The sequence below is a fragment of the Oryctolagus cuniculus genome, chromosome 1 (genome assembly GCF_051225735.1).
Source record: "Oryctolagus cuniculus isolate XC-2025 breed Fujian yellow rabbit chromosome 1, ASM5122573v1, whole genome shotgun sequence".
Lineage (NCBI taxonomy): Eukaryota > Metazoa > Chordata > Mammalia > Lagomorpha > Leporidae > Oryctolagus > Oryctolagus cuniculus.
In genome coordinates, this window is record NC_142867.1 from 177,638,444 (window position 1) to 177,659,354 (window position 20,911).

Genomic DNA, 20,911 nt, shown 5'->3' on the forward strand with positions numbered 1-20,911 from the left:
CAGAAATCCTCGGGGTCCTTGCTAACCACTGTGTAGTGGGAAGTACCTAAACATACCTTATTTCAAGCTGATTACAGAGCTGCCTGTTATCAGCTGTTAAAACTTGGGCAAACTATTAAAATCCTGTGCCTCAGTTTCTTCTGATGCAAGTGGGAATTACATTTGCTTTTCACAGTGTTGTTGCATGAATTAAATAAAACCGTATATGCAAAATATTTAGTGGAGAACTTTGCACACAAGAGTGCTTAAGGGATGGTGGTATCTCAAAAAAATGAATAAAAAGTGTAATTTGTCCAGCTAGTGGAATATTTCAAGGTATAGGCATGGAGTGGAAACATCGTCAAAGAAGCCTCCTTTTGAACGATACTGGGGACAGTTATCTTAGCAGCTGCTATGTCCTTGACTGACACCTATTTGCCAAACACTATGATGCTACTTTCCTACTCTTTGCTCAGGAAAATGGGTTTTGACCAAAAACCTTTGAATGTTCAATAACTACTAACTTTATTCATTGATGGTTCTACGGCCCAGAGTTTAAATAATATTATTCAATACATTGGCAATGGCTAGCAACAGCCATGCAATTGTCTGGGATTGCCTATGGGAGTTTAGGAGAAAGCCAGTCTCACACAAGCAAATGTTCTCAAAGTGTCTGATACGAAGATCCCACGTGAGGCAACCGAAGTGAAGAGAAACACACCAGCCCAGCCAATGTGGCTGTGCTGCTGGTTCTGAGCTGATTGATTGATTTCTTAATTAATTTATGATGGCGCAACAATAATTACAAACTACTGTTTGTCAGCCAAATCACTTGTGATGAAGTCAAAGGTTCACATGTGTGCGAAGGTCCCCAGGATCAATGCATCAAATTAGCTCTGTTGGCTTTTTTCCCACTAAAAGCTAACTAACATGTGTCATTAATATTCCAGCATTTGTGTGTGTAAACTAATTGATTGAACATTCATGCTACATAAACATGCGGTTTATATTATGTGGGGTTCCATTTATAAACATCTTTGGTGCCAATAAAATGAATAGCCCCACATAAGATAATGAATATCTTATTGGAAAAATAAAATGGCAATTTAGTGTTATTCCTTCTACGTGCGGACCAAGAAAAGCATTGCCGTCTCTTCTAAAGTGTTGGTCATTTTTGTATCACTTAGTATTCTTCAGTTCCGCCTCAGAGGAACATGGACACAGAAGGTAAAACAAGTTTTTCAGGTCTATCTCTAATAGCACACTCCTTGTGATGCTGGAGACCGCAGTCAGCAGTGTCTTCTGCAGTGCACGCGATAGCACACGGATGTTACTTTTAGTCTCCTATGCTCCCACTTTGATCTGCTCAAAGTCCAAATTGCAGAAATGCAAGTTTATTCGCCTTTGCATCATGCCCACCAGATGAGCTGTCGGCAGCATCACCGAACCTCGGCACTTGGTGGGAACCGCTGAGGACACCTGGGAGGCAAAGTGTAGGCTGCTTATCTTGCAGTCCCAGGTCTTTGCCTGCTCCTTCGTGCCAGAGGCTCTGCTCCAGAAGGGAGAACCACGCTTCTGGTTGGAACCAGGACAGAAGGGCTTGGGAGCATAAGTACTAGTCCACAACCAATTTTGCTATTGGCTCCACCACCATTTCACATTAAAATAGCTGAAAGGAAGTACGAGTTTGGCGAAGTTAGCAAAGGTGTCTGGTGACAGTAGGGACACGTCTTGTACGGAGGGGTAGTGTCTGGCTGAGGGAGCCTGGCTATTTTTCAGAGGCCTTCAGTATACTCCCTTAAGTTTACTTTGTAAGAGCCCAAAGGATGGAGGGAACTGAGGAGCAGGGCGGCTGGCTTCCCCGACTCTGACGTGGGCTGCCGAGGTCACCACGAGCTTGCGCACTTGTGCTGCGCCAGGAAGTGCTGCTCTCAGCTTGCATTCAGACCCCGACCCAGGGGAGTCCAAGCAGGGCCGGGACAGCCAGCTCTTTCTCCGAATCACCGAGAGGCCCACAGTTCTTCACAGTGGCTTGCATGCTGGCTTTCTCACTTTCCCAAAGACTCATGCCTCTCCATATTCTATCCATTCCGTTTTAGGTTTCTGTTACTCACGGCACGGCACGTTTCCCTGAGCACGCCCCCAAATACTGAATGGTTAAAAAGTCAGCACTGCAATAAAGGTAACAAAGACAGGGAAATAACTGAAACCTAAGAGCGGGGAAAATATTCCCTTCTCCTAAAGGCACCTTATTTCAATCAAAAATGAGAAGTCCACCAAAGAGCTTGCTTATCCCAAGACACCTCATTTTCGTCATCCATCTCCAAAAATACATTAGCCTTTTCTGCCTGCTTCTGCTTATGAGACCCAGGAAAGACCTCATAAGTCAGCAGGGTAAAGAGAGAATTGAGAAAGTCGGGCCTGACGGCAGCTCCTGGGAGGTTTCTTCACCCACTGCCTCACACTTAGAAACAGCCACGAACTCGTCTGCTTAAAGGGAGATCAGAATGAATTTGTGGCTTTTTTTCCTGCACCTTCTTGCCACACTGGCCTTCAGGTTTAAGACTGCGCTGCTATTTTCATCAGACTCCAACATGCCTGTAGCCCACTGAAGTTTTATGTTGTAAAAGACAGTGGGGCAATCCTGGCCCACAGATCTGAAGCCCTTCTTCGCTGATGCCCTGGCTACTTGGCTGCCTGTCGGGATCATGTCCCCATTAGCAAAAAGGCACAGCCACAGCCCCGACGCAAGTTAGCCATTATTTACTAGCAGCCTTTTGTGTGCAAGATGCCGCTTAAGACTGGGAAATAACACCTAGTCCCCACACTCTTGGGGCTTATGATTTTGGTTGCATCCTTGAACAGCTAAATATTCTAAGACAAATCTTATATCCACACAAAATAAATGCCATGTAGTAAAACAGGCTCATTCTTATTAAATATTTATACATACAGCATAAAAAACACATCAAATGTGCTAGGGTGTTTCATCCTAAACAGTTGCTAAGCAGTGACATTGTTATCTCTAACAACCCTAAAAATAAGAGAAAAAAAAATCTCATTTACAATACAACATAATGTGCCATCCATTACATGATATGCTAAATCTTTCCCAGCATAATACATGTTGAGTTAAAATAATTTCACTGAAGAATGGTTATGAGTCTTTTGTGGTACAAGTGAAAGAGCAAACATACAAACGAAAAATGTAAGAGTTAACTGCAAGATGGTATTTTGGAAATTTTCTGCATGTTATGCCTTCCCATGAAATGTACAAAAGGAGTTGAGGTGGATTAAAACCACTGCCATTGCACAGGATGCTGGTGAACTAGTAGTTGTTAGCCAAAGGGCTAATCCTTCCGAGCTGAGCAGTAGAATATGCACAGAGCATCCTACAATGTGTTAGACAGTCTGCATTTTCTCTGTTGCCTGGCGGAAAATTTATCATTGTATCATGCTCCAGAACACTGGCAAAATCCTGGAAAGCTTTTCTTCACCCACCCATGTCTAACACCACCAGATAATATGTATACCTTAGATTTGTTTTGCATTTTACAGTTTTCACATTGCTTACCGTGCATTATCTCATCGGAGCCTCACAAGAGCTCCATGAGGTAAACAGATATCATCAAAACCTGAAAATGGAAATGCTTTGCTTGCCAATTTCTTTCCAAAAAATTTCCCCCAGATGGCTTATGACTATAGCGAGTCTAATTGTCTCGAGGAAAGATGAATGGAATCACATTTCCAAAGAATTCAGCCACCTCCGAGCTCAGAGCTTTGCAATTCTCAGACATGGCTCTGGAGCGGGTGTCCTGGCCAATTTGACACACAGGGAGGGCTGCGCCTTGGAAATAGGCAAGAAGGGAGGCTGGCGGTGCGGGCAGATGCAGAGCAGCAATGGCGTAAGTCTCAGCACAGCCACAGAGAATTAGTCACAAGCCAGGTCAGAGGGATCAAACAGCCAGCTGTGGGTTCTGAGGAAGGTGCACACCAACTCAGGACTTCGTGGCTCTCAGCGTCCCTCCACATCGCTCTCCCTTTACTGGTGAGAAAATTCCAAGTTGTTCAACCTCAGAGTACAGTAGCTCCATGTGTGGAGTGGGGTTGGCGGTGCCTATTTCATTGTGCTGTGCACAATTTATATGATTTATGTAAGTTGCCTCCCAAAGTACCTAACAAACACCTGGCAGATAGGAGACCCTCAAAATCACTGTTGTTGTTGTTTTTTCCCCTTAACCCTTAAAAACCATGGTAGCTAATGTTTAGAATTAAGCTCACGGGCAATATTAGTCATTAGATCTCACTTAACTGTACAAAAAAATTTCCGTTTCTGCTTGTAAGAAATCTGCTACAATTTTAAATGGAAAATACTACATTTTGATGTTTCGTTTAATGTATGTTGTGCTCACAAACATGTTTATGAGTTCAGGAAATGTCAATGAGGTGAGAAAGCCCCATAGAAAATGTTAGCATTTCATTCAGTTAACCTACTCTGTTATTTTTTTGAGCACCTACTAAGTGCCCAGACCTCAGCCAGTATAAACACTAACCCTTTCACATTTGTGTCATGAAACTTATCTTTCCACAGCACTCCCCAGGTGCTGCACCGACTCCATCTCATTCATCCTCAAGACAGGTTGGAGCGACAAGTAATGAGTACGATTATCTGCACTTCACAGCTGGCTGTACCAGTCAGGAGAGGAGCAAATCCATTTGCCAAAGGTCACTGAATCTATGTTTCCCAGGATTCCATCCTGTGCTCATAAACATATCCATTATGTTATAATCTCACAAAATGAACATAGTATGTGGGAAGTTAAAAAGAAAGAAGCTTTCTGAATAATTTTTTTAAAAGAGAGGTTCTGGGTTAAAATTTATGTTTGAACAATAAGAAATGGAAAAAGCTGTCCACTACATGTTAAATTTGTCCCATTATAAAGCATACCGTGTGAGTTAAAATAATAATGGCCACAACTAACATTCACTTCATAGTTTCTGTTCTCCTGGCTCTTTGCTAGAGATTTGAAAGGCAATAAAATAAAAAATTCTTGAAGTTAATGAAATATGTAGGACAGCTACTTCTTATGAAAAGAACTTCTACATTGAATACCGCTGTCTGGGATATTTTGCCCACTGAGGGACAACAGGAGAAAGTAATTCTCTTTCCTGCCCCAGTAACATTTTCACTGGGATGTCCTCCTATATCCAAGAATATTTTCTCAGCTCCTCAGAAGAACATGTATCACACATTGTAGCACAGAAAAATATCTCACAAAGCAACAATCCCAGAGAAATCAAAAGTGCCTAAAGGTAGTTACTGATATTATTCAGCCGCATTACAGAAATATGCCGCAGTTTCAACGACATTGAGAGCATCAGATAGCTCTCTTTGTTGACTAATCTCTAAACTGGAAAATCAACACCAGCTTTCCCATAGATAGATAACACTCCTTGAGAACATGACCCCTCGCTTCCAAAAAAGACCTGGAAAAGAGGATAGGCAGACATTTTTGTTTCCCTACTCTCTGATTAAATTAATGGAAATCTAATCACTGTCAGTTAACATAGGATCCAAAGGATACCTTTTCTGATCTAGCGCTTATATGTGGCATTTTTTATGCCACTGCATAAGTAAGAATGAGTCATGAAAATGAAATAAAAGTTGCTCCCAAATAAGAAAGTTTCTCAGAAGAATATTAAGGGAGTTTACCACATTTCTCCTACAGTTAATTTTTACTTAAAAAAATGACAAAGTGGTACTATAAATGAATACACATCCCTAACAAATATTATGGGTCTTCAAAATGCTCATAGAAGTGGCATATTATAAAGAAACTATGAATGAATTTTTTTCCACCAAAATAAACTCATCCTTAAATTCCATTTTTTCTTTTTGAAGTACCCTTGTATAGATATGGGAGACATGTAAAGAAAAAGAATTGTAGTCTGTCTATAACAAAGCTTTACATAGTAAGAAGTGTTAATATTATATGCAGATCTTGAAATCATTTCACTGACATCATCATCATCATCACTGCCATTGTTGTTTTACTCGGGAACTGGAATCTAGAATAGTTAGAATCAACTGTTATTCTTTATCCACATCCTTAATTGTCCAGGAGACAACTCAGAAGTAATGGTCACATTAACAACTACCTGTGAGTCTAAAAAAGGACCCTACAGATGTACTAACTACAACTTGACAGTGAATGACAAACCTGCAAATGAGATACCTACATATTCACCAGCACTTTAGAGAAGACAGATGTGATTCAGAAGCCCTCTCTTCCTATAACAATGGGACATGAATTCAAGTTCAGATAGGGAGAAAGGCTTGGTCACCCCTGCACCTGGAATGGGGCCTGGCATATAGAATGTTCTTCACAAATACTTGCTAAATGAAATGTAAAGTTTGTCATTTCTACTTCTACTAGTAGATTTCATTTACAGATATAATATCTTCAGGCAACAAATTGATATGGTTACTATTTGAATGATGTCTGTAAGTTTCAATCACATTTCTATACTCAATTGCATTTCTAGAAATTAAATTGAAATTAATATTGAATTTTGATTTTCAGATCTATCTTTGCATGTCTAACAATACCATAGGAGCTTGAGTGTAGATAATAGGTAAGGCAGGAGTTTTCTCATAAATATTTTTAGCATATTTATTAGACTGTTCAGAAACTCTTTTGTGCATAGTAAAATAAAACAGACTTAACACATGCAAGTTTCAATATTTCCAAGAAGATACATTAATTTTAGGATTGTCAGAATCCAAGCTCACCTCTGCTTCTCAAGGACCTTGGAGAAGCACTGGTTGTAAAAATAGTCTCTTCAACAGGGTCATACACATACAGAGATTTGTTGTCAAGTTATTTAATTAACACTGGAACAAAGTTTGATTATTAAATCAAACAAGTGATGAATTTGTCACCTTATTGTCTTTCAAACTGATAAAATTACATAAAAGTACTTGATATTCACTATTTTAACACCGACTCTTAAAATTTTTTTTCTTTCAAGAAAAATAAAAATACACAACCGTCGAGTAAATTAATTGTTGTTCAACCAAGAATAATCTCCATGGCTTAGATCATTTAAGAACCAGTTCAGTTCTTGTGATTTTGTGCCCATTTACCTTGATTAATATTTACAAGGCTGTGAGAATTTCAAGTCACATAGACTGGCAATTCATGCCTCAATTTAATTTTATGGATTAATATTTAAATAATTACCCTCCATGATTAAGGTAAACTTACAAATGTTCTGGCTGGTTCTGATGGGATCAAAGGATTAGACTTAGGAAACTTAGAGAAACAAACAGTGTCTGGAGCAAACCCGCTCCTCTGAAGTTCCAAACAGCTAACAAAGAAGTTCTAATAAGAATCACGGAGCGCTTTACATAAGTAAGTACCAAATAGAATGGGCAATCCACAATTTGTTTGTGTTTTACTTATCAATGGTTTAAAAAGAAATAGACAGCATCATCAATAACCTGTAATGGAATAGTACTATTTATGAGATGTATCTTTAATACATTCCAAGTGGTATTTTTAAAGAATGTGAAAGGTCATCAACAGAACTCTAAATATAGCCAACCCAGTGTAATTTAAACTGCTTACATGATTTTTCTCCTTGAAAGAAGTCACATGAAAACTAATCTGCAGAAGTGAAACCTAAAGGGATGCATCATTTAAAAAACTGCATGTATGTAGATGACATTTAACACACACTCACACACATACACACACACAAGTTTACTTTTCTTGTACTTGTTTATTTTTAGCTGTCTCAATAAAATGTTTTTCCTCCCTCTGTTTTACTAAAACATGCCTATCTAGGAAGGAAAACAGATGTAGAATTGGACAACTACATCTTGCTTGGGCTTTTTCCCTGTCAAATAGAATTTATGATCATTGTCACACAATGGGAGAATCTAAGTGAAACAGACAATAAGCCAGGAAGCAATTGCCGGAATACTTTAACACTGCAGCTTTGGAATTCAGGATTTGGTTACGAAAATTTCATTTGATTAAGCCAAATAAGGATACAATATCCTTCCTTCCATAAAAAACCTCAGAGTAATTGTAAAAATAAAAGGATCAGTGTTGCATCCGAAAAGAATCACAATAAACTAGTTTTAAAAGAACTGTTAAAATACCTATGAAAATATTCCTTAAAATCCTAAACAGGATAACCACGTTAAAGTGGCCTCGTGCACTTTCTTCTCTCTTCGGATATATTACCAAAGATAAGCAATAATTTAGTTTGATGAATTAGGCTTTCCACAAAGCATCTGTCATCCAAGTTTTCAATGACACATTAAATAATAATCTCTTAAACACTTGGGTCTCAAATGGACAAAGTTTATTAAAACAAACTGCCATTGGAAGAAACTCTCACACTATTCAGGTAACCTTATAAAGATTAAATACGAAAATAATCTACGGAAAACACTTAATATCCCCCCCCCCCCCATCTGTCCCTGCACATACTCCGCATATCCCCAGGTAACAGAACGGTTTTGAAAAGGAATAATCAGCTCTTTAAATGCAGCACCTCTAAGAAACAATATTCAACAACATCTCTCAGGAAGCCGCAATCTCTCTGAACAGAAGTCGAATGATGAAATTTAGCAACAGTTTATAAAAAATTATGATTACTTCACTATAGCCATATGAATGTTGGTTTTTTGCTAAAATTTCTTATGGTGTACCTTTTGACTTTTCCCCAACAGAAAACCTTGCACTTGGTAAAAACAGCGATTTTAAAAACTCACTTCTTAGAACATCCTAAAACGACAATAAGAGCCAGGGTAACTAGAAAAATAACACTTCCAAGCCTTGGTACAGTTACACAAAACCAATCGTTGACATAAACATCATGCAACATCTTTTCCCCAATAACTGCCAGTTAATTTAAGAGTAAGTTGCACACATGTGCACGCACAATACCAAAGTCTAATGAGAGAGACAATTGTCATTGGAAACAATCTGCCTCTGTAGAGTTTCTATCACCCATAGATGTATTCCAATAGGAATAACACAGGAGACTGAGACGAGAGAGAGAGAAGCTTCTATTCTCTCTCTCCTTGAGGAACTGGCTTTCATTTCTGAAACAGACTACTCAAAACAGCAACAAGTAGCAGCGGCAGAAGTTTCCTGCCGGCTTACAAATCTCACATTAATGAGACAGCGCACGGAGGAGGACTGCAGCACACAATGAAACCAGGAGGCGCCTGAAGCCACAGCACTACATCCACCTTTCTGGAAGACTTTCTGCGTTCATCGGAAGCCCTTCTTGGTCAGCAGGGCCAGAGCCAGGACTCCCAGGAAGGAGTCCCTTTGGGCTGGGCACTGCGGATGGGCTGACCCCTGGGGCCGGCCATACCCCTCCCCACCTTGAATAGAGTGCCCATTGTCTGCCGCTGCACTAATTGTAAAAATACAGTTCCTGCAGTCAGCGTAGTAATTATGAAACAAGCAAGCAAAAATCTTTAAGAGGTACATGAAAGGGGCAAAAAGAAGGAAAAAAAAAAAAACCAAAATGACAAAAGCAAGCAAATAAATGCTCAGATGAATTAACCCAAGGATAAAATTTAACAGTCGTATGAACTCTTGCCTGTGGAAGGTTTCACCATTCATGTCACGACTATTTTGTACAAGAGACCATTGTCCATGCAACAGAAATCAGGATATTGAGATTTATCATGTAGCACTTTTCTGATGTGAAAGGTTGTCTTTCCCTAAGCTTGCACTTCTCATCCCAGCACTCTGATTAAAGGAAGTTAGGACTTCTCTTTTCCCAATATGATTGTGAACACTGAATCACAGGATTCATCGACGTCCTGAATTTTTATGTTTTTTCTCTTCCCCACATTTGCAGCTGGACAAATATGAGGGGGGAACAAAACAGCAACAACAAACCCACACACATTTGCCTGAGCAAAGAAAAATAATGAACTGAATATGCATATCCTCATTAACTAAATTTAATTACACTGAGTGGCATAGTAATCAGTGGTTGCTCCAGTTACAGTATTCATTGAAAGGGAGGTGGATTCCAAATTAAGGCAAGGCGCGGGGGACAGTCGCATACTGATGAGGGAGCCGCACACAACATGATACAATGCACCATCTAAATCATTATTCAGAAAAGCCACAGAAAGCAGTACATTGCTGTTTTAAGACCAACGCAAGAACAATTAGCCAAGGAGGCTCCAGTCCCCTACGGACTGCCCCACCTCTGTACATTGCACAGCACCCAGCCTGGGACTGACCGTACCATTTGCATTTTTCTTTAAAAAAAAAAAAAAGAAATGAACAAAAACTCACACTGCCTTTTAAAAAGAAGGCCTAATGCCCCTGGCCACAATAGCAAGGAAATCCTATCTGGCACAGTGGTGTGCAGAGGCAGCCTGTGCTCCCACAACTTGAGCTGGAACTTTCCACAGGCAGCGAACTTTTATAACACGTGCATGGAGCAATAAAGGAGGAGCTCGAAAGAAAAGGAGGGGGGGTGGGGAAGTTTTAAGGGTGGGTGGGTGAAGAAAATGTTATCACGCCAAACTTACCATCCACCACGTCCTGGCTGACATGTCGTAACAGAGCTGCCATCTGATGGAGCTGTCCGACGTCTTCCCAGCCATTATGCTGTCAGCAACCTTCATCAGATGCAGCTCAATGCAAGATAAGACACCTAATCAAGAAAACATCAGCGGTGGCTTGTTGGACTACATGGAGGCCAATCCTTATCACACTGCATCATGGGAAAAAAAGCTCCTTTATTACCAGGAGGAACGGCAACCTCACAGATAGAAAGACAAGGATCAGTTCTTTTGCCTTTTTTTTTTTTTTTTTTTTTTTTTTGGTCTAAAGGGATTGGTGAAAGTAGCTAGCGTTCTTTGTGTATCATGTGTACAAGAGTTAAGTATCTTGCAAGTGGGCGGCTAACTGCTTTGCTGGGCGATGCAGACTAAAGTTTATTTGCATTCTTCTCTGTTGTATATTGTTTGACATGGTCCATGGTCCTTGCTGAGCAGATGAAGGGAGGGGCGGGGGGTGGGAGGGAGTGAAGGAAGAGGGAGCTGTAATTGCTCAGAATTAATATCTCCCCCAACAAAGACATAACAGTTTCATTGACACGGTCGGAACGTGGTTCAGATGTCACTGTGCACACAGGGGTGCGGGTGTGCGTTCAAGAACACTCACACATTCTCATTCTCTCTCTCTCTCTCTCTCTCTCACACACACACACACACACACACACAGTGGAACACACAGGTAGCAGCTGCAGCTGGATTCAGCTGAGGTTGCCAAAGGCTACAAACTCCATTCTCATGCTGGACATATGGAAGCAGTTTAACTCTTTGAAATCACTGTTCAAGAAGAGGCTGCAGTCTGCAGGATAAATCAGCCATGAGAACAGTTTCTCGGGCAGGAGGCAACGGCCTGCTGCCCACTGCCCTCTGAAGATGGCCTGGAAACAGGATTTCCTTCATGTGGGGAAGACCAGAGAAGCATAAGGCGGCGTTTCTCCGTGCCCCGACTCTCCACAGGGCCGCTCAGTCCTTCTCTGCCCCGCTCTTGGAAGGAGCCTCATTTTCTCCCCAGCACTGACCAGATCTGCTTCCGCCTGGTCTTTGAAACAGTTCTTCCAAGGAGTCACAGAGAGCAGGCGCAAGCATTCACTAATGAAACAACCTGCTCCACATAACCTTTATTTTTCTCCAAAGAGCAAAAACCCCTGGGTCCTGCAGAGAGTATCTTAGAGAATCCCGCCACGACAATTAGAGATCCCCGCCAGGACAGACAGATGTCCTCCTGCTAAAACACAGAGAGGCATGGCCGGCGCCGCGGCTCACTAGGCTAATCCTCCGCCTAGCGGCGCCGGCACACCGGGTTCTAGTCCCGGTCGGGGCGCCGGATTCTGTCCCGGTTGCCCCTCTTCCAGGCCAGCCCTCTGCTGTGGCCAGGGAGTGCAGTGGAGGATGGCCCAGGTGCTTGGGTCCTGCACCCCATGGGAGACCAGGAAAAGCACCTGGCTCCTGGCTCCTGCCATCGGATCAGCGCAGTGCGCCGGCCGCGGCGGCCATTGGAGGGTGAACCAACGGCAAAGGAAGACCTTTCTCTCTGTCTCTCTCTCTCACTGTCCACTCTGCCTGTCAAAAAAAAAAAAATAAAAAAAAACACAGAGAGGCAGGCACATCTGTACAAACGGGGCTGCGGGCTGTCGTGGCCCCATCACACGCCACCCAAACCAGGCCACCCCTTTTCCCTGGCATTTTGTCATCCCTTCCTCCCGTGGGCCCTGCTGATTTTCTCACAATGACCCTGTAGGCTTAGGTTGCACACAACCTCAAAGGACAAACTCCTACTTGATTGAGTGAAAGTGAAGGGAAAAAAAAAATCACTGCATTACCAGTGTTCTCTCTCCTCTGCATGCAGTGTGCATGAGGCTGCAAGGGCAGCCTGCTTCTGACTGTGAACTTCAGAGATAAGAAGCAGTGAGGGCTGTCCTTTGGGTATTTTTACATACTCCGGGGGAGACATGTCAGCCACAGCCTCGGACAGGACAGGGGCTTAAGGTGGCAGCAGCAGCACTTGGCCTTCCCTGACCAGCTTATCCTCTCGTGGCCGGGGACTCTTCTGTTTCTGCCTTTTTTTTTTTTTTAATTCTCAGGCAGGAGGCAGGGAAAGGGGATTGGAGTGCCCCCACGCAGGCCTCTGCCTTTGAAGAACCCCAGGATCCTGATGCCCCCTTTTCCTCTCCCCCCACCCCCTTCTTACATTTTTTTTCTTGTGAGCAATGATTGGGTAATAAGCCCATCCCTGGTAGTCACAGTTCTCAGATAGCAGTGGCAACACTGAATGCCTACTGTGTGCCAGGAATCACAGGACCCTGACCGGGGCTGGGGGGAGGGGAGGTGCACAGAGACGCATGAGATATAGCCTGTGTCTCACTAATCTCCTGACTGGCTTCACCAGAAGTCAGCAGCGGCAGGAGGACGTGCAGCTGCCCAGATGGGAACTTCCCCGGGCCGTGCTGGGCCAGCAGCCCCTGTAGCTCAGGGCCTCACTCTCGGGCACTGCAGGGTACTTCTTCGGGGTAGCTCCCATGCCTGGAGGTGAGACCAGCATGGCATCCTTGCTTCCTCCTCTCCCTTAACCCCCAGTGCCTACAGAGAGCTGCCGCTCGCTGGCGCTCTGCAGGAAGGGAGGGACTCCCACATACCTCTCTCTCTGTTGGGTCCTTCAGACGGAGAGACTGACTTTGGGGTGCTGGCCTGGGAGCACACAGCTCACCAACACCTTCAGACGGCCTGAATCTCTTTCAGACTCAGGGGCGCCCTGAGCGGCTAGTCTGCAGGTGTACCTGCTCAGAGAGGCCATAAGCCCACCTCCAGTGGGAGGAGGTGGCAGCATTTATAGAGGAGTATGTGAGCTGTGGGGAAACAGAGGTGGGCCTGGAAACGATAAAGTTGTGGGTGCTTCTGTTGCGGGCCTGGGGCTCGCCACAGGACGAGGCACTAGACGTGCTAAGAAGGCTAAAGAAGCAGCAAATTCGGAATGGGCGCTCGACCCTTCTCCTAGGGCCCTGGGCGGGGAGCAGGGTGCGGTGGGGGTTGTCTTTCACTGAGAGCAAAACCTGGAGTGTGCCAACGTGTGCTGTAGACCAGAGACAGCTGGCCAGCCAGGCTCACCGGGAGAAGCCAGTTCTGATGAGCTGCTTTAGCAGAACTAATAGCACCTGACACAAATTGAAAGGCTACGTAGATGTCAAAATCCATGCGTTCCACTCCAGTAGCACTCAGAAGGCCTTCACTGACACACCAGGAGGGGATTGTGTCCCACCTTGTTCACACGCCCCAGATGCCCCCAATCCAGCCTTTCCCGCACGCTCCTGCCTCCACAGCATCTGCCCTTGCTCAGAGCTTCACTTTCTCTACTTCCACAGTCTCCCCGTCTGACCCCGCCAGCCGTGCTGTCTGCGGCAGCCAACTGCCACATGCACTCCACAGAACAGAAGCGTGCAGATAGGGAGCTAGCTCCATAGGCCAGAGGAATCACGGATTGGTGCTCAGTTGCTCCGAAGTGTGCCTCCGTTTCTGCCTCAACTGGTAAACAAGCTAGGGGTCCGCCCAGAGCCGTGCTTGAGAGTGTGAACATTTACCCAGAGGCCCCTTCTGCTTCCCGCCACTCTTCCAGAAGCAGCCTGGGATGTGGGCAAGGGCAGTGACGCGTCAAGGTGCAAATCTTCGTGTTTTTAGCTGCTAGTTGTGTGGCTCTGGCAGGGCACCACTCTCTGTGCCCCAGTTTGCTAGTGTAGCTAATCATTAAGGGAGAATGAGAGAGAACAGAGAAGGAAGGGGGGGGGGGTGGAATCTTCCTCCTCTCCTTGAAAACAATGAAGGGGGATATAAAGATTATCAGGGAAAAAAAAGAGAGAGAGAGAGAATACAGATGGAGAAAGGGAGAGAGAAATAGGGAAGGCCAATCGTGAGAAAGTGAAAATGAAGCCACTGTGCTGGCTTCATGGCTCATGGGAGGGGCTCCCAAGCACACCGGGTCCCTCCAACCTCCCCAGTTGCCCTCGTCCAGGCTACAGGCTCCTGTCAAGTTCCCAAGGCCAGGAGTAGTCACTGCTCAAGGGCTCTTGACCCATGGATTCCACAAGTTTAGACGCTATTTGGAAAATCATCTCAGCAAACTATTATATTGTGATTTATTTTCCTTTTTGCTTTTTACCCCTGGTGTCAACTCAAACCCAGTCCTGTACTGTCTGAGCCCTGTTCTCATGAATATGGGCACAGATTGTAGCATGGCATCTAGACAGGCTTCCCTTGGAGAATTAGTCCTGGGTTCTAGCCTGCCACTTGCCAGCCGCATGAGTCTGAATAAGTCCCTTAGTCAGCCTCAGTTTCTTTACCTATAAAAAGTGTCTGCAAGCAATAGTAACCCTCTGAGGGTTGTTGTGGGAGTTAAATAAGATCACGCATGGATACATTTATGGCTCCCATGGTGATGATGGTTTCTTAAGGCTGTACTTATTCCCAAACTCCTCAAGATGTACCCATTAACTATACATGACTTTTTGTATCTCCTTCATACCTCAACAAAGTGTTTTCTTACAAATAAAAATCCTCAAGCAGAGCTCCATCCTTTGCTATAGTTATTATTATTAGACTCACTATAAGGTTTAGCGTTGGCATTATCTGCTGCAACTCCATTTTCCAAGTCAGTGGACTGAGCCCACGAGCACTCACACAGATGACCAGCGGGGGAGATGAACTCAGCCTTTGCTCTTCGCCTCTGTAGTGAGTGCTTCTTCCCCTTCTACCCACCGTGGAAAGAGGGGAGATTTTGATTCTGGCTTGGAGGGCGAACTGAGTTAGCAGAGCTGAGGCAGAGAAGTCCAGCTCGAAGGCCTAGGAGGAGCTGAGGAGGACTTTGACTTCCTTAACTACAGGCTGGATGAAGGTAGGAGCAAGGAGGTCTGAGTGTGCTCACCCTGCACACCTAGAGGGTGGCAGCCAAAGACTCCTGGATCTGTCAGATAAATGGCTGAGCTCAGCCAGCGGGGATGGACCGCAGAGTTACCCTGGAGCAGACGAGCAGGCTGAGGGAGGCGGGGCCTGATGGAGAGAGGAGTCTGCAGTGACTCCTCCGTTTCAAGTTTGGGGGTCCTGGTGAAGCCATAGTGGGAAAATATGGGAGGATGGAAAGTCCAGCTGGCAGTGGGAAGTGAATATTGCCCATCAGGAAGTTGTCTGGAGTCCTCAGACATATCAGGCAATTGTTTTCCCATGCCTGGTGGAACCAAGACAGGGCCTGGGTCAGGACAAGGCTGAGAAGCCTGCCCCCAGGTCACGGTCAAGTCAACCAGATGGGAGAATGGAAACGTGGCACGCAGCGTAGAACAGGGCAAGGCAATGTTTGTGCCCTCTGCTGCTCCTCTTCCTGGGGAAGCAGTCCCAGCTGGCCACCCTCTCAGAATCCAGGGGCGACCTGTGACAATTTCTGTGAACCATCGTCCCACATCCTCTCTGATTGCCTCTGATCGGCTTGGTGGAGAACAAATGGATCCATTCTGACCACAAAGGTCTCCTGCCCCTTGGGCCTCATACCGAGCTCCTAAGTCTGCACGACAGCCTGCAATAGTCCCATGAGTCCCTCACCGTCTCCTTTTGGTGACGCTGTCTGGAGGGGGTCACCAATCACTTGGCCTCTGCTTTGGAGAAAGCCTGGGTGGAGCTGCTCTCCTGCCATGGGTGGTGCTCCCTACTCAGGAGACTGCACCTCCCACTGCCTCAGCAAGGGGTGCCACTAGCCCTTCCTGCTGCCTCCCTCAAGACCCCTTCTTCATTGATTTCCTGCATCCCTAACAGCTGCCAAAGGCAGGCTCTGAATGTGTCCAGCTTGCTGGACCAAAGGCCATTTCTGAGACATGTAGCAGACTTTTTCCCCTCCCCAAACTTGGAAGTCAGGCATGAAAGGCATGGAAGTAACCGATTTTTGCAGTGTCTGAATGCACACTGGCAATGAGGGGACCCACCTCCAGCTTCTCCTGGGCAGAGGCGTTTGTTTATGGACAGGGAGAATTTGATTGAAACCAGCACACAGTCTGAGCATCCCTTGGTCCACGCTTTTTTTTTTTTTTTTTTAAGTGACCTGGAATTGAAGTGTGCTCATCCTTAACTTGCACTGTCTACTGAACTTTTTTAATTCCCTATTTTCTGAAATAAGTGTTCAAACCTTTTCTCTCTTGTTCTGTGGCTGCTTACCAGGACGTGTAATGCTATGCATATGACACAGGAAGACTTTTTTACTTCAATTCTGGGAAACGAAAAGAAGACGGATGGATAGTATGATCCCATTTTTTGAGAAATAAACCAACTGCATCCATGTATTTATTTGTGGGTAGAAAAATATTAGAGGCACATTGACTTAATTGTTTTGGGGGAGAAACATGCACTTCTATCCATTTTTTGTCTCTGAAATTTTGTCATGTTCATGCATTACATTTGTCAATTAAAACAAAAACTAAGAGAAAACGTGCATGGAATCTCCCTGTGCGTTTTTTGCTTTTGCAATTTCCTATAATTACAATTATAGATGGTCTCTTAGGTATGATGGTTTGACTTACGATTTTCTGACTAAAGGCAGCATTGTTGTGCAGTAGGTTAAGCCACAAATAGTGATGCCAGCATCCAATATCTGTGCTGGTTCGGGTCCCTGCCACTCTGCTTCTGATCCAGCTCCCTCCTAATATGCCTGGGAAGGCAGCAGAAGATGGCCCATGCACTTGGGCTCCTGCCATGTACATGGGAGATCCAGATAGGATTCCTGGCTCTTGACTTCAGCCTGTTCCAGTCCCAACCCTTGCAGTCATATGGGGAGCAAACAAGCGGATCCAAGATCTTGCTCTGTGTGTGTGTGTATTTTGCTCTGCCTTTCAAATAAATGGATCTTTATTAAAAAAGATTTTTGACTTAGGCTGGCGCCGCGGCTCACTAGGCTAATCCTCTGCCTGCGGTGCCGGTACTCCGGGTTCTAGTCCTGGTTGGGGCACCGGATTCTGTCCCGGTTGCTTCTCTTCCAGTCCAGCTCTCTGCTGTGGCCTGGGAAGGCAGTGGAGGATGGCCCAAGTGCTTGGGCTCTGCACCCACATGGGAGACCAGGAGGAAGCACCTGGCTCCTGGCTTCGGATCGGCACAGTGCGCCGGCCATAGTGGCCATTTTGGGGGTGAACTAGTGGAAGGAAGACCTTTTTCTCTGTCTCTCTCTCTCACTGTCTAACTCTGCCTGTCAAAAAATAAATAAAAATTAAAAAAAAGATTTTTGACTTGATGATGATATGAAAGCAATTCACTTTCAGTAGAAATCATACTTCAAATTTTATCCTTTGCTCTTTCCCCGGGCTCGTGATACGTGGTGGCAGGATACATTCCTGAGTGATGCCTTTGGCGGGGCAGCTGCACCTCCCAGTTGTCCAGAGTCATAGCAAGCACAAACAGTCGACTCTGTGGTGTGCTGTTAAGCTATGAAGTCCGGTAGGCTTGGTGTATTAAATGCATTTTCGACTTATGATATTTTCACCATATGATGGGTTTACATGGGAGCCACAGGAAAACTGAGCAGCATCAGCGTTTCTAAATAAAAAACTGAAAGAATATAAATAAATACATCTTCCCATCCATCCTAATTTTTAAACTTCTGCATGCTAAAGCCAGCAATAGACTCTCTGGAGCACTCTTCAGTGCTAATAAGCATTCCCAGTGCATGTGGCCATAGGAATAGTCTCCCACCATGCCTTCAGAGAGCAAAGAAAGAGATAAAAACATGAAAGCGGTCGAGAAGGCAGCGTAACACTATACTGCCATGTTGCCCCTTTCTGACAAGGCAAATCTTGCCAAAAGACAGGCAGGTTTCACAAATAAGGCTCTTGAAACCATTCGGGGAGGCTGGTGTAAGTTCAACACATGAGTAACACAGATAAACATGAAACCCCCAAGTGCTGATGGAGAGTGGTGATAGGCGGCCTGGAGTGCCCTCCGGTGTAAAGGGTCTTATGAGCCAACAAAGACACTGCGGATTTCCTAATGACTGCTGCAGCCTCCTACTGCAGGGCTCCTGAAGGGCAGGGTTATCTCTTGGAGGCCATTAAGAGCCAAATCTCCCTGTGTGATAAGAAAACCCCTCCCCCCACGCCTCTTCTCTAATCTGTCACCACACACACATGTAGTAAGCCACGTACGATTCAGTACCAGCAAACTCAGAGAAGTGACAATGGGAAAAAGAAGACATCAAAAGGTAGCCTGGTGTGTGTGTGTGTGTGTGTGTGTGTACGTATTTAGGATCAGAGGAGAGAGGAAAGGACGGCTAAGACAGTTTTACGGTTTCAACTGCTTTTGCCAAAGTGGGAGAGGAAGTGATTACAATAAAAATGGCCATTCATCAAGCAGTCGTCACTGCTGCAGCAAATATTGATTGCTTATTTGCGTTGTACCATGCACTTAGTAGGCACTGGTGAGCAAAAATACACATGTTCCTAATGTTCCCAGCCTGGAGTAACCTGCAGTCCAGCAGGAGTGGGAAGGGTAGGGAACGACATGAAAAACATAGTCCCATGAGTAAACACAATACTTCATCAGTAATGGGTGCTTCGAAGGAGAGGTGCTCTGAAAATGTAACTACTCCAGAAAATGAGAACATTTTCCTTCACAGACTCAGCAATTAATGGAGACAGCTTGGCGTCACCCCTCACAACAGGCAAGGCAAGGACGATCCCAGAGTGAGTATTGGAGCTTAAAAAGAAAACAAAGGCTGTTGTGGGGAGCAATCCGGACTGGACTGAGTTACTGGAATTAAGACTTATTCTATGCATCTGCTCTCCCACAATATGGCGCTGGGAGAGAAGTAAACAGTTTCCGCACAGCTGCCTCCAGTTCAGCTAATAAACTGTAGGACTTGCTCCTGATTGGAGGAGAGCAGCGTACTCGGCGTGTGGGCAGCCGAGTTGGGATTGGCGGAGGAGGACTATAAAGGAGGAGAGAGACGGCATGCACCAGGGAACATCTATGGGGAACATCTAGCTGAAGGAACACCTGTGCAGCCCCCCAGAGAGCCGGCCGGCGGTGTGCCGCTCCCCTGCGGAAGTGGGGAATGTGGCCAGGGGGAACTGCCCTTCCACGGAGGTGGAAGGGATAGTAGCCAACCCGGGAAGAACCAGCAGCAAACCCGGGGAAGGCCGAGCAGACGAAAGAACAGCGCAGGGTCCTGTGTCGTTCCTCCACGAAGAGGGGGAGCGACAGGCTGTTGGTGTCTAAAAGCCATTCTTGATTCTGTAGGTCGCACGGCTAGTTTCTGTCTTAGTGCCTGGTTTTCCTTAGAACCAGTGACAAGTGATCACCTCCTGGGACTGTGAGAAGGTAGCACGAAAGCACCCTGAAGGCACCATGTTTAAGGACATTTCTGGTTCGAGCAGATGAAGACTGGGACTGGAAGTTTCTGCTAAGGGCCTCAAAGTTGCTCCTTTCACAGTGCACTGAGGAGGGCATCACCCATAAGCCTGGGGTTCCTGCTGCCATGTAGATGATCGCAACAGGTTTTATTGAGATGTAGTTTATTTATTTTTTATTTCTTTTGTGAAGATTTATTTATTTATTTGAGAGGCAGAGTTACAGACAGAGAGAGGGAGAGATAGAGATGAGAGACATCTTCTATCCGCTGGTTCACTCTCCAAATGACTGCAACCCAGCCAGAGCTGGGCTGATCCAAAAACAGAAGCCAGGAGTGACTCACACAGTACCTGTTCATTTGTGTCTGGCTTCTTTACTCAACATTGGGCTTTGATATCTGTCCAAGTGATTGTATATTAGTAGTTTGTTCATTGTTATTGCTGAGTCACATTCTATGATATGATTATTCCACAGCGATTTATTTGCCCATTCACCTGTTAATAGACACTTGGGTTGCTTCCAGGTTTGTGCTATTATGAGAAAAGCTATGAACATTCAGAGATAAATCTTTTCGTGGGTTTCATCTTATTTCTGTTGGGGAAATACCTAGTGGTGGAATTGTTTGATCATAAAACAGATACATAATTAGCTTACTAACAAGCTACCACTTAGTTTTCCAGAGTAGTTGGACCATTTTACACACCTGTGAATACCATGTAAATGTCCCATTTGTGCTTCATCCTCTCCAGTGTTCCAACTCTACACAGGGCTGCTCAGTCTTTTTGATTCTTTTTGATTCTTTTTTTGATTCTAGCCTTTCTGTGACTGTTGACTGTGTAAAATGGTCTCATTGTGGTATAATATGCATTTACCTAATGCCTAATGATGGTGAGTCCTTTCTCATGTTCTTATTGGTAATTTTTATTTTCTCTTTTGTGGAGGGCCCATCTAAGTCTAATTTCC

At 44.8% G+C, this 20,911-nt stretch overlaps 1 protein-coding gene across 9 annotated transcripts in view; it reads right to left on the reverse strand.

Annotated features, from left to right (window-relative positions):
* Positions 1–13,418, reverse strand: part of NFIB (nuclear factor I B) — a 494,444-nt gene extending 481,026 nt beyond the window's left edge. For 4 of the 9 annotated variants that reach the window (XM_070052268.2, XM_051857951.3, XM_051857943.3 and 1 more), the window contains exons 1-2: positions 13,222–13,412; positions 10,562–10,686 (exon numbers count right to left, since the gene is read on the reverse strand). In XM_070052268.2, coding sequence (XP_069908369.1) covers positions 10,562–10,657 — 96 coding nt within the window. In that variant the 5' untranslated portion in view covers positions 10,658–10,686; positions 13,222–13,412. Of the gene's footprint in view, positions 1–10,561; positions 10,687–13,221 lie in introns of all 9 variants that reach the window. The other 5 variants (XM_051857878.3, XM_051857867.3, XM_051857860.3 and 2 more) reach the window with 4 other exon arrangements.
* Positions 13,419–20,911: the final 7,493 nt, after the last annotated feature.